Below are 14249 nucleotides of genomic sequence, written 5' to 3'. Positions count from 1 at the left end.
TTTTGCCATTTTTTAGTCCAGTGGTAATCTGTGTGGTTTTGATAATATCTTTGTATTATTTAATAATAATTCTTTCCTAAATCTGATGTTTTTGTGTCAAGTCTGTTTACATCTGACTGGTAATCTAATTTTTTTTTTTTTTTGCTTTCTTTTTATTGTTTAACCTTTGTTGTATTTTTTACAGTTCTCTTTCTATGCATGTGGAGTAATTTTTTATTTAATAATATGAAAAAACAACAACAAAAACTAAGTGAAGGAAAGCAAATAAACTTAGCAGATAATAACAGTAATTATATGGAAATGTGATAATATTGAAATGAATAAAATGCTTAATGCGCTAAGATTTTTATTATCTGCAGCTTCCCAGGGAAAACCCTTTTGCCCCTTCTTTTTTCTAACTCTTGTCTTTTAAGTCCCCCCAAAACCCTGTCCCCTTCCAGGATATCACTTCTACAGATGTGCAATGATGAAAAAGCAGCAACAACCCCTCAACTCAGTTCTTCACCATGACAAGACCTGCAACAACAGACACCAGTTTTCAAAATGCCCACAGCTATCTCTTTCAAAGGATATAGACTGAGGGGGGAGGGGAGCTGACAAAGGGGGAGGAGTTGAATTCCAAGGACATTTTCTCACTTTTGAACCTTAAGACTGTGCTCCAGGATTGAGAAGATCACAATTGTCTCAAGATATGCAACTGATATTTAATTAGTTTGTTTTGTATTATGTGTTATTATGTAGGAAAGTTGAAATGTGTCTTGACAGTGTGATTGCCACAAAGGGGAGGGGGGAATTTTTTTGTGTGTAATTGTTTTTTTGTTTAATGACTTATTCCTTACACCCCAGTGGAGGATTCTCATACATTTTATGCGTTCTAATAGACCAGGCTATTGTGTAGTCCAATGTTTAGATTTTCCCACCTGGCACTATGCCAACCTTCCCTACCCATTTTTTAAAATGTGCTAAAACTCGCTTTACCAAGGAGAAGCTTCTAAGATACATGAAGGTGGATATGCTTTGGTCTAGCAGGAATGATCCCTTATAGAGTTAAATTGACTTATTTGGACAAGTGCCCTTTTAAGAATGGTTTTCTTTTAACAGTTTGTTTTGTCCATGGGCATATATAAATCATAATTGGACTCAGTTTGAATTGGGCAAGTGTATCCAGGCGGCAATTAGCTTTTTGGTCCTTCCCATGAGTGCAAGACCAGAGCCTGCTATAATAAAATCCCATAGGAAGGCCAAGGTAAAGACGTCTCTCTCATGCGATGTCCAAAACTTGTGGCAGCTATGGTGAATGCCAGGCGACAAGGTTAAATGAAAGCCCCGAGGGGATTCAACAGGATGTGTTGCTGTAGCACTATGCCAGTGTGAGACCACAGAAGAGCTATCTTGACACCTGAGAAACACACAAAAATGGCGAAGGACAAAACACCAACTGCATTTTTCAGTCAGTAGTGGACCTTCCTGCTAAATGTAAAGCATAGCCAATATTGAGAAAATGATTGTCCCAAGAGCTAGAATGCCACAAGTAAATTTAGTAACAAAATGCAACATATGTTATTTTTATATGATATATTTATACAAAGGTATCTATTCACAACATATGATGTTATTATTTGTGGGGCAAAATTTTTTAAGAAAAATTCTAGCCCCAGAGGGGGGATAATGTGATAGGAATTTTATGGTATTAGATATAAGGTAATGTTCATAACTGCACATACACAGATCAACACAGGAAGACCAACCTGGAACCATTTTGATTCCTAAACTGACCAAATCCTTTCTCTGTGGAAAAGCCTCTCCATTGTCTTTCCTCACAAATCTTGTCTCAAGGATATGTCTGTTTGAATAAGGTGTGAACCTGTGACCTGGTCCAGGAAATAAGTGGCCCAGGAAATAAGTATTTTAACATCACAAGCACCCCAGGCAATCCAATCAAGTAACTTGCTAGACAGGAGATAAACTGTGACAAGGAGAAAAACAACATTTAAATTTGTGATGTAGGTGGGATCTGAGGGGTGGTCTTAGGTTACACCCCTTCTGTGATGTATGCATAATGTTTCTGGGGGTGGGCCTGATCTAGAGAATGGGAATTTCAAAAGTCTTTATAAGCTCTGGCACAGCAATTCTGGGGGGTCCTCTTCCTCTCCTGCGTGGGAGGGGAGCACCCTGTTGCAACAGATCAATAAAGATCAAGCTTACTAGCTGCTTTGCTTCTCAATATTCTCTGGTTGGCCTCTGTTATTTTCTCCTACCAATAGGGAACCTATGTAAGGACTCTATATGGGCTCTTGGATACCCCATAAGGGGAAAGGGCATATTTTTATTTACAACAACACACATGTCGAACCCCCCAGTGTCATGCGGAACTCGGTGCCTCTGCTCTCCTGTAAAGAAAGACTGCTGTGTTTGCAACGTTTTAGTTCAGAGAAAGGGTGAGAAAGATACGGCATGAAATATACTTTTAAAATTATGCCTGGCATGGAGGACACAGACAGAAAAAAACTTTTTTTCTTCTCTCTGTGTGTCTCCTGTCAACCAGAACTCATAGACATCGGATGAAGCTGAATGTTTGAAGATGCAGGACAGATAAAAGAAATGACTTCTTCACACAGCGCATAAACTATGGAACTCTCTCCCTCAGGAGGCAGGGATGGCTACTAACTTGGATGGCTTTAACGGAGGATTGGAGAAATTCATGGTGGAGGAGAGGGCTCCTAGTGGCTCCTTGCCACAATGACTCTGCTCTGCCCAGGAGGGCAGTGTGTTGCTCTTCTGCTTGCATATTGTTCGCCCCTTTCCCTTTGGAGCCTTTGGGCAGCCAGTTGCTTCAGTAGATGGGTCTCCCTGTGGTTGCTTCTTGCCAAACCAGCAGGGACTGTGGTCTGAGCAGCAGGCAGAATGTGTGCACGGCTGGAAAAACCCATCTTCCCTTAAAAAATAAACAAACAAAACTCCAACTTTGCAACTGCTGACCTTGGCATTTTTATTTCTATTATTCTACCTCCTAAATGAGCTACATGGGTGTGTTGGGTTTATCAAAGAGGGACAGTCTCTCGTCCTCAAAATCCCCAGACTGGACTGAGCTGGGAGCAACATTGTTCCAAAGGGATGCCAGGGGGGGCTTGGCAAAGATCCTGCTGAGGTTGACAGAAACTCCCTTTTCTTGCCAACAGGCCTGACAAAGAGAGTGGCTCCAAAATGAAAAGCTCATGAAATAATTCTGCCTCTTGGTCTTTAGCAGGACAAAGGGTCGTGACGAGTCAGCTGATCTGGGTTTTCATTGCCCTTTAATCCAACATTCTCGATTTTGATCACACATTCGTGAACTCGATAAATACTTCTGGTGCATTAATGTGCCGGCTGCCTATAAATTCTGGTGCTTGGCTGCACTTCCAGTGGCATAAGCAAACTCTGGTGCAACTGGTAAGCATCTTATTCTTTCTTTAAATCCCCCCCCCCCGCAAAGTTTTAAAGCTGGGGGGTTTGGGGGTTTTTTTTGTTATATTTTTTGGGGGGGTCTTCTTCTTTCCATTCCAGGTGTGAATATCCTGCAAAGGAAATCCCAGAAGGAGAAATTAGAAAGCAGCTCTCTAGTTCTCAGCTGGTCTCAGCTTCCACTGAGGCACCTCAAGTTAGGCATCCAATATCTTTGTTCCAACCTGTCCTTACCTATGCTTTGAAAATCCAAACAGGAGAGCTGCCTCCATTGCCTAGGGAATATCTGTACAGTGGTACCTCAGGTTAAGAACTTAATGTGTTCTGGAGGTCCGTTCTTAAGACGAAACTGTTCTTAACCTGAAGCACCACTTTAGCTAATGGGGCCACCGGAGCATGATTTCTGTTCTCATCCTGAAGCAAAGTTCTTAACCTGAGGTACTATTTCTGGGTTAGCGGAGTCTGGAAGCGTATTTAGGGAGGCAGAAGAGGGACAGCAGCAATTGGGAGGGGAATGCCCTTTGGACAAGAGGGAATTGAGACAGGCAAGAGTGGTTCACAGCCTGCATTAAGCCGTGCTAAGTGCTTAAAAAGGTAAAGTAAAGGACAGTTAAGTCCAGTCGCAGACGACTCTGGGGTTGCGGCGCTCATCTCGCTTTACAGGCCGAAGGAGCTGACGTTTGTCCGCAGACAGTTTTCCTGGGTCATGTGGCCAGCATGACTAAGCCGCTGGGACCGAGCAACGGGAGCTCACCCCGTCGCGGGGATTCGAACCACTGACTGGCAAGCCCAGTGGTTTAGACCACAGCGCCACCCACATCCCTATGCTAAGTGCTTAGTTGTGAGTAATTCCTCCTGGCTAGATGTGTCTGTGTCTGGACTGTTTGGGTATTTCCCAGCACCTTGGCAGCAATCAGAAGGTGTGGTCCCCACCCCCTATAGACCCCCCTTTTTTCTTTTGCAAACTGGCTGATTCCCTCTCCCTTTCAAATGTATATATTTTCTAGCTTCCTTTTACACAGCAGTCTCTTTAACCCTGGCAAGTGTTTGTGTGGCCACCTGCAAATGGGGACCTTTCTGTTAGATTTCCTCTCTAGAAATGTATATGATGGGAAAGGGAGCTGGTTGCAGTGGCGCTTTATGGCTGCATTGCAAATGAAGAGAGCCAAGTAGGGACAGGAGAGCAAGTCAGTTTCTGCCTAAACTGCACTTCCCCAAGTGATTTCTGGACCAAAATGCAACTATCTTTCAAAATTGGCACTTCTCTGAGTTTTGCGGTGCAATTCTCCAATCCTTGCAAATGTTACAAAAATGCATCTATCTATCAGGGTGGGGGAGAAGAGAGAATATCAGGGGGCATAGCTTGCAAAAAACATACATGTTAGGCACAGCTGCATACGTGACAATTAGGGAAATGGCACACTAAAAGGATGACTAATTTTCATGAGGACTCTTTAAAATAAAAAGTGCAGATTGGTGTGGAGAACAGATTGGGGCAAAAGAAAAATTGAGAGAAACTGAAACTGACAGATCAATCCTCTGTCCCTGCTGTGTCAGGAGATTGTCTGTTGCCAGCTCTGCCGCTCCAGCTACCTACCTCCGAGGACTAGTAAACCCAGCATTGGAGACAGCAATGCTTCTGAATACCAGTTGCTGGAAATTGCAGGAGGGGAGAGAGCTCCAGTGCTCATGTTCTCCTTGCAGGATTCCCATCTGTTTGGCCACTGTGAGGATAGGATACTGCACTAGATGGATCCAGCCAATGACATTGCCGGGTTTCTGGTGCTCATGGAGCAGAGTGACCTGAACTTCCTCTGGGATGGCCCCTACCTAGCATTGTGTTTGTTTCTCCAATGTGGTGACTTTGCCCTCATCCTTCTAATCTGATGTGAGGTTCTCTCCCCAGGGAGCAACTCAACCACTTTTCATGATGGCTTCAGACCACCAAGCATCAAAACAGCAGCAAGCCAGTTCCAAGGTCAGTAAGGGGCAGGCCAGGAAGCCCAGAGGGCTTGCAGCCCTGCAGAGGCTCTCCCTGGAAAGAACTCAACTGGGTGGAAAATTCCACTGCAGATCCAGAATCTTGCGGGGCAGCAACAAGAATAGATTTTGGTCCAATCTTACATTTTATCAATAAAATGAGAACCTTTATAACAGGGGAGATCTTTCCTGTAAACAAAGGAGGTGTAAGATCAACAAAGAGTATTATAGCTCCTCAAAGACTAATGAATGCATCAGGGCACAAGCTTTTGTGGACTTTTGTACATAAAAGTGTTAAGTTGCTCAGAAGGCAAGCAGAATGCAAAATCATTAGCCCACCATTTCTACCCTGACTAGGAGAAAGGTAATCTCCATCTTGCTGGCTTCTGTGCAGAAAGAGAAAAGCAAGCCTGGCCGCCTTCCCCATCAGCACCACACAGAAAAGGCAGGAAGCTTCTTGCCCCCCTCCCCATATTGGGCCATAATACAACAGAAGTTGCCAGGGACCCAAGCTTTGCAAAGTTCCCAAATGCCTCTCCTACCTCCCAGCCCTCCTGCCAGGGTCACAGGAAGTGTCCACACAAAGACAAACCCTGAAATGAGCTTGTTAATGCTGGAACTGGTTTCAGTAACAAAGCCATGTTACTTGGTCTTTTGCAGCAAAAAAGTCCAAGAGATCTGAGGCATCTAAGGGCCAATTTTTGGAAACCTGTTTGTGTTTCAGTTCTCACTGGTCATCTTTTTTTACTCTCTGCTGTTGTGGTGGGCAGGAGGGGAGGCCTTGGGTCTATTATTTATTGCATTTATATCCCACCTTTTTCTCTAAGGAGCTCAAGGTGACTTACATGGTTCTTTCTCTCCTCACTTAATCCCCACAATACCCCTGTGAGACAATGGCTGCCCCATGAGCCTTATGGCTGAGCTTTATGGATTTGAACCCTGGTCTCCCAGGCCCAACACTCTGACCACTAGGCCACCCTTGCTCTCTCCCAGTGAGCCTGGTAGATGTTATGTATCTACCCTTGCTTTCCCTTTGGCCTGCTCCTCCTCCAGGCACTAGCATTCCCGCCTTTTAGCTGGAACCTCAGTGGATGGTACAATCCATGGAGGTCTTGGGCCAAAACTGGATAACTAGGTAGGCTAGGGAGGAAATTGGTGCAGGATGAAGTCACTCACAGTTAGGCCTGTCAAAAGAATGTTACAGCATTGCTTGTAAAGTCCTGTTGCAAAGTCCCATTGCAAAGTCCTGTTTCCGCCTGTGAACAGCCCAGGGAGGTCCATGAAGCCTCTACCCACCTCTACCCACCACCTCCTGCTGCCATCCCAGTATCTGCTTCTCAGCAGGAGGCTGTTTCTGAAGGTGCCACTGGAAATCATGTCCTCGGTACATATTTCCACCTCCTTTGAAGTGTAAGTATTCTACCCCTTCACTTGACCGGCTCCACTTGCTCCCTGCTCCAAGACTGAAAGGGAAATCTGAAAGAGGGAAGTTTATAGGAAGGTTCACTGACTTGATGAAACCTGAATGCAGCCAAAATTCCTGGTGGATCCACTGGCAGAGAAAGAGGAGTGTGGAGGGAGCACGCCGCCGCCGGCAGCGCAATCCTGGTGGGGTGCCATCACAGCTGCCCCCGCGCCTGTGCTGGGCGCCACGGCCCCTGCAGGTGGTGCACCACACCCCCAGGATGCACGCCAGCCCTGCCCCTGCCTGCTTTCCACCACTGGGTGGATCATGACATTTGTAGCTCAGAGGTAGAGTATCTGCTTTGCATGCAGAACATCCCAGCTTCAGTCTTCAGGTAGAGCTTGAAGAGACCCTCCCTGAAACCCTGGAGGGCCACTGGCAGTCAGTGAAGACAGTACAGTACTGAGCAGTGGCCTAGCCGGGGGGGGGGGGGAGCTGGGGGGTTCTGGGTGCCCCCATGGCAGGTGAGGCAGGAGCACAGGGAAGATTCGCCCAGTCAGGGGTGGCACCCCCTTCCCCTTGTGGCCAGCGAAGGGGCGCCCCTTGGCAGAGGCGGGGGGGGGGAGGCACAGCCGCTGCAACTACCTCCCCCCAGGGCATGACCAGGGACAGAAACAGTGGACAGCAGGAGAGGTGATGGAGGCCTCTCCGCTCCTCTCCTCCGCTGGCCTCAGCATGTGATTGCACCCCCCATGCTGCATTGCGAGGCTGCAATCAGACAGTCACAAAGGCGCACGGGGCTGCCAGGCACGTGCCCTTCAAATCAGTCCAATCAGACTAATTGCAAGCAGCTGCTCCCTCTGTGCCCCACCCCTGCCACTTTGTGCGCCTGCCCCGGGCGGCAGTAGCATACGCTCTGCCATTGGTCCTGAGCTAGCTGGACCAGCGGCCCAATGCCATATAAGGGAGCTTCCAATGTTCATACCCAGACACAGCTGTTCTCTCCATCTGTACGTTCGGCTAGCCACACCATGATTCTATGATGACTGCACCAACCTGTCCTCCTCTGTTCCTGCCTTCTCTGCCTATTTGAAGGCAGCTTCCCCTCCAGATGTTTGGATTGCAGCTTTCATCAGCCACCCAGCATCAAAAGGCTCTGGGTAGGCACCCTGAGTAGGATACCAGGTGTCTGTCTGTCTCTCTTTCTCGGGTTCCAGATTGTCGTCTTCGAGCAGGAGAATTTCCAGGGTCGCTGCCATGAGCTGAATGCGGCTTGTCCCAATTTGAAGGAGGTTGGGCTAGAGAAAGTGGGCTCCATCTTGGTGCATTCAGGCCCGTAAGTCTCCCCCTGTGTGAACAGGGGTTGGGAAAGATGCAAGGGCAAGCTTCTGTGCCAAGGTGGGGTTGGGTCACACAGCTAGAAGGAGCTTCGTTTTTGACACTGCACGATTTCATGCAAGTTTCTTGTTTGTCCTTCAAAGGGCAAAATGAGGAGAACCTCCTGCTTCTTAAGATAATTATCTCAGATAGCCTCTGAGGTGAATCATGCTCCAACATGACTGTCATTTCAATGATGAGCAAATATGACACTCTTAGCCCTTTGTGGGAGAGGGAATGATGTATTTGGAGGAATGAGATTCCTTCAGCTCCAACTTTCATTTTAATTTTATTTCAGCAATTTTTGTTAGGGTGAGGTTTTGGGTTTGAGTTTATGAATGTATGGATCATTTGAGCAAGTTTGGGGTTATTCTGGGTTTAAGGCTGTTTATTTCCTGTTAGGTGAAGAATAGGTTGCAAATAGCAGAAGTAAATAAATAATTGAATTAAAATGTTGGAGTAGTTCCCCTCCTCTACACCAGAGGCATACACCAGAGATTTTCTTCTAAATCTGAAGTGAGGACAGATAATTTATCTGTACAGTGGTACCTCAGGTTAAGAATTTAAAAAAGCCAATGCAATTCTGGGCTGCATCAATAGGAAGTAATAGATCAAGGGAAGTAATAGTGCCACTGTATTCTGCTCTGGTCAGACCTCACCTGGAGTACTGTGTCCAGTTCTGGGCACCACAGTTCAAGAAGGACACTGACAAACTGGAACGTGTCCAGAGGAGGGCAACCAAAATGGTCAAAGGCCTGGAAATGATGCCTTATGAGGAACGGCTAAGGGAGCTGGGCATGTTTAGCCTGGAGAAGAGGAGGTTAAGGGGGGATATGATAGCCATGTTCAAATATATAAAAGGATGTCACATAGAGGAGAGAGAAAGGTTGTTTTCTGCTGCTCCAGAGAAGCGGACACGGAGCAATGGATCCAAACTACAAGAAAGAAGATTCCACCTAAACATTAGGAAGAACTTCCTGACAGTAAGAGCTGTTTGACAGTGGAATTTGCTGCCAAGGAGTGTGGTGGAGTCTCCTTCTTTGGAGGTCTTTAAGCAGAGGCTTGACAACCATATGTCAGGAGTGCTTTGATGGTGTTTCCTGCTTGGCAGGGGGTTGGACTCGATGGCCCTTGTGGTCTCTTCCAACTCTATGATTCTATGATTCTATGATTTAATTCGTTCTGGAGGTCCATTCTTAACCTGAAACTGTTCTTAACCTGAGATACCATTTTAGCTAATGGGGCCTCCCACTGCCACTGTGCTGCCACTGCACAATTTCTGTTCTCATCCTGAAGCAAAGTTCTTAACCCGAGGTACTATTTCTGGGTTAGTGGAGTCTGTAACCTGAAGTGTCTGTAACCTGAAGCATCTGTAACCCCAGATAACACTGTACTGCCAGGAAAAAGTTAGTTCTGCTCCAGCTGATGGAGATTTTTGTGGGGGGTGGGGGTTATCTCTGTACTTTTCCAGATGGGTTGGCTATGAGCAGGTGAACTGCAAAGGGGAGCAATTTGTCTTTGAGAAAGGAGAATATCCCCGCTGGGACTCGTGGACCAACAGCCGGAGGAGCGACAGCATCTCTGCCTTGAGGCCCATCAAAGTGGTGAGGAGGTGGGGAGGGGAGGGAGACATTCTGGCTGGTGGCAGGCAGCACTCATGTAGTGAATGTCCTGGGCTGGATACAGGAATGGGCAGGTTTGGCTTCATGCCTGGTGGAGTCACAAGGGTCTGCAGCTGATCTTAGAAGATTTTGGAGTGGGCAGATGGAATCATTGAGCTGGGATCCTAAGAGTCACTCAGTCCACCCCCTTGTAATGCTCTCCTAGGGATGTGTGCCCAGCAACATCAAATTCCCCATCCCTGCTCAAAATATGATGGGGCTGGACAGACATAGAACAGATGGCAACTTCAGCAGCAAAAACAAAAGAGAGGAAGGAAAGAAGGGTTCAAATGAAGACCTTCATGTGCCCTTTGTGGTTTGTTATTCCAGTTGGAAGGTGGGTCATGGCTTTATCTGCAAAGCAAAACTCTGAATGAGTGACACAAGTCATGCTTTCACAGGAACCACTTGGAGGAAAGAGGGGTTTTGTGGGCAGGGGGAGATGTAATATTCTGGAACACACAATAGCCTAGTTTTATGAGAGAGATTTCTCCCTACCACCACCAACCATATACTTGTGAGGAGGGCCCACCCGTGGTGTGTTACTGTTTGAGTGGCTTTCAATGATTAAAAATGCAATGCATTAAAATTCATGCATGGTATTTTCAGTGTTATTTTTCTAGAAAAAGAGCCAGAACTCACCACGGACACCTCCCTTGTTCTCTTATAATGGCAATGGTGCCTACCTGAGACGGACTGAGTTCCGGTTGAAAAAAAGCTGTGGGTATTTTAATATATTTTTATTAACAATAAAATTGCATGAAGTACATGGCATTGAAGTCCCTTCAAAAACCAAGAGCTGAAGTGACTGCAGCAGAGAAGTCCCTGCTGCCGCAGAAATGTTCAGATCAGCAAGGAGTGGGCAGCCCTTGCCGGAAGCCTCCAAGGAGAGCTTATCCCCCACCCCCCTCCGGATCTCTCTGTTCATTCCTGCCTCCAAGGACCCCTTTTAATTACGGGGTGTATTTCTTGGAGAAAGAGGTTTAGAAGAGAGATTCCTACTCTCTGGTAGGCACAATGGCGATAGCTACCAAGTACATTACAACTTGGTTAGATATTACATCTACCCTTATCCACTTTTAAACAAATGTTCTGTACAAAAATACAGAATAAAATCACAGACGCTTGGCTTTGCAAATAAATGAATGTTTTACTCAGAGTTTCAGTGGCGTAGCGTGGGGGGTGCAGGGGGGACCGGCCGCACCAGGCGCAACATCTGGGGGTTAGGGGGCGCAAATCCACGGGTTAGGAGGCGCAAATTACTTGCCTTGCCCCGGGTGCTGACAACCCACGCTACGCCACTGCAGAGTTTCCAAAAGTTGCAGCAAGAAAGTCTCCATCTGCTGGCAGTCATATAAAGAAGAGGCTCTAAAAGACTTTAAAATAAAATAAATTTTTTTAAAGGATCATTGCAGGCTATAAAATCTCCCTTTTGGAGAGGTTCAGCCCAATGGCAGCATTTGCAGAGCCCGGAGTCAAAGCTATATAGAAGGAAGAGAAAGAGACTGAGGGGGGGGAGGGGAGCCTGCTAAGCAACACCCACTCTGAGAACTTGGGCTCAGGGTTAACCCTTTTATGCACACAGGTGTGTGTCAATAACTGCATATTAAGCATTTATACCCTGCCTTTTCCCCAAGCTGGGATTCAAGGAGGCGTCCAGCATTTAAAAACACCATTATGAAATACAAAGTAATCCCAACAAGCTAGTTAAAAACCAATAGTTAAAATACATTAGAACACCAGCAATTAAAATGCAGTTTGCCCCGACAGCAGCACTGTCTGCACCTTAGTTTCCAAAGACCTGTCCAAACAGGAAGGTCTCAACCTGCCAGCAGAAGGATGACAAAGAGGGAGCCAGTCTAGCCTCTCTTGGGAGGAAATCTCATATTCTGGGAGCAGCTGTAGAAAAGACTCATTCTTGGGTCACCACCAGCTGTGTTTCTGATGCTGTTGGGACCAAGATCTCACTCAAAGATCTCACCCAAAGATCTTAACACCTGGGCAGGTTTGCGTGGGGAGATGTGATCTTTCAGGTAGCCTGGGCCCAATCATATAGGACTTCGTAAGTTACAAGCAGCACTTTGAAGTGTGCCTGGAATCAGATTGGTAGCCTGTGAAAATGTTTTAACTGGGCTGTAGCGTGCTGAGGTGGTCTGCATAATTCTCCCAGCCACCCCTTAATCCTTACAAGGATCCTACGATGTAAAGCTAATCCAAGGGTTTGAGCCCAGAGGAGTGGAGCTGGCATGCTTCTGCTCCTGCCCAGTGAGCCAGGGTTTGCACGTGGCTTTCCCCCCATGGCCTCCTTCTTCCTTTGCTCTGTCACCCTTCCCCCTGCCCTTTTGTGGCTGCCCCTAACCTTGGCCTGGTGCGGCTTCCTCCTAGGACAGCCAGGAGCACAAGATCGTCCTCTATGAGAACCCCAGCTTCACTGGAAAGAAGATAGAGATCATCGATGATGACGTGCCCAGTTTCCATGCCCATGGCTACCAGGAGAAGGTGTCCTCTGTGCGCGTCCAGAGTGGCACGTAAGTCCTCTGCCAGGCAGCTTGGTCAAGCTTGGTTGGCTGAGAGAGCTCATTTCCTAAAGATTCCTGGGTGGAGTGGCACAAAAGCCTCTGAGGTGTTCCTGGACTCAACTGAAGGCCACTGGGGTTTTTGCAGGACACCACTGGCATGTACCTAGAAACATAGGTATCAGACCATTGGTCTATCTAGCTCAGTATTGCCTCTACTGACTGGCGGCGGCTCTCTTGCCCAGTCATCCCTGGAGATGCCAGTGGAGATTGAACCTGGGACCTTCTGCTTGCAAGACAGATGCTCTTCTGTGACCCTCCATAAGGACAGTGCAAAAAAGGTGCTAGAGATGGCAGCCCAGGTGTGGGGTAGATGAAGAGGCTGGGCTTCGTTAGGGTCCAATCTATGTGTTATAGGAAGTGCCCAGAGTCTGAGCCAGAGTGCTGCTTAGGACTGTCTACAATAATATTCCCCAACATGGTGCCCTTCAGGTCTTTTGAATGACAACTCTCATTAGCTCTGACCATTGGCCAGGGTGGGAGTTGTTGTTCAAAACACCTGGAAGGCACCAGGTTGGGGGTTCAGGTGGGGTCTTTCCCAGCCCTGCCTGGGGTGGGTTGAATCTAGGGCCATTTGCATGGGGGTCAGGGGCCCTATTTCTCCTTGATAGGATCGTGCAAATTCATTTCTTCCTTGAGTTCCTTGGGTTCATGTGTTACACTCAGGCCACATTCACACCAAACATTTGAAGCACTAGAATACTGCTTTAAAAAGTTGAGGCTTCCCGCAAAGAATTATGGGAGCTGAAGTCTATTAAGGGCACCCTGTTCTCTGAATGGTTTGACAATCAGTCCCTCTTCCCAGGGAATTGTGGCTCTGTGAGAAGCACAGGGGTATTCTAGCAATGCTCAGCACCCTTAACAGACTACAGCTCCCAGAATTCTTTGCAGGAAGTCATTGCTTCTTAAAGTGGCACCATAGCTCTTTAAACGCATGGTGTAGATGTGGCTCAGTCAAAGTGGCAGTCAGTGGCAGATCCATGATCATCCCCCCTGGATGGTGGAAGTATATAGAAAGGCCTTTTTTGCTTTTGGAAATAAATGAGATGCTGTAAATCTGCTTCCAAACTTTTCGTAATGTTCAGTTCTAAATATAACACATGTGTTACAGACTGCAAGCAAAACAGAGCAGAAAGCCCTGTCCACTAGCCAGATCCCATCACCTGGGATGAATAGCTGGGAGGGGACTCCCACTGTGTGCTGTGCTGACTCTACTTCCCTTTTGCAGATGGGTGGGATACCAGTATCCTGGCTACCGAGGCTACCAATACCTCTTTGAGAAGGGGGACTATAAGGACAGCGCTGAGTTTGGTGCTCAGCAGCCCCAGATCCAGTCGGTGCGGCGAATCCGGGACATGCAGTGGCATCAGAGGGGGGCCTTCCATCCTGCCAGCTAAGCCTCCCACTCCCCTTCGCTGCTGCCTCCAGACTGGGGGGGGGGGGGTGAGAGAGTGCTCTGAGAGAGCCAGCAAGGGCCCTGACCTGGTCATCTACCCCCCCCCCAGCTGGGGCCGCCTCTTCTGCACGCTCATGTGTGTGAGTAACTGTTCTTGCTACTGCTGCCATCACCATGGAATCGCCTGAATAAAGCTTTGCCATTCGAACACAGTTCTTGGTCTTTTCTGTTCTACTCATGATACTCCTAGAATCATGGAATTGTAGCATTGGAGGGGCTCTCTGAGGGTCATCTAGTCCAGCTCTCTGCCATGCAGGAATCAAAGCTACGGCATCCTTGACTTCTGTTTAAATACTTCCAGTGAAGGAGAGTCCACCACCTTCCCAGGGCGTCCATTCCACTGCCAAACGGTT

General features: G+C 47.2%; 1 protein-coding gene across 2 annotated transcripts in view; it reads left to right on the top strand.

The window, feature by feature from the left end:
* LOC310661410 (beta-crystallin B2) overlaps positions 1–14048 on the top strand; it is a 30709-nt gene extending 16661 nt beyond the window's left edge. The window contains exons 1-6 of one of the 2 annotated variants that reach the window (XM_083407344.1): positions 3065–3429; positions 5348–5419; positions 8044–8162; positions 9675–9807; positions 12250–12392; positions 13669–14048. In XM_083407344.1, the coding sequence (XP_083263470.1) occupies positions 3358–3429; positions 5348–5419; positions 8044–8162; positions 9675–9807; positions 12250–12392; positions 13669–13837 (708 nt within the window). In that variant the 5' untranslated portion in view covers positions 3065–3357 and the 3' untranslated portion in view covers positions 13838–14048. Of the gene's footprint in view, positions 1–3064; positions 3430–5347; positions 5420–8043; positions 8163–9674; positions 9808–12249; positions 12393–13668 lie in introns of those variants that run through there. The other variant, XM_083407345.1, reaches the window with a different exon arrangement.
* Positions 14049–14249: the final 201 nt, after the last annotated feature.

This window comes from Podarcis tiliguerta (genome assembly GCF_965153285.1).
Source record: "Podarcis tiliguerta genome assembly, chromosome: 13".
Taxonomy (NCBI): Eukaryota; Metazoa; Chordata; class Lepidosauria; order Squamata; family Lacertidae; genus Podarcis; species Podarcis tiliguerta.
Note: the sequence above shows the minus strand (reverse complement) of the source record. Positions and strands in the feature narration are given on the sequence as shown.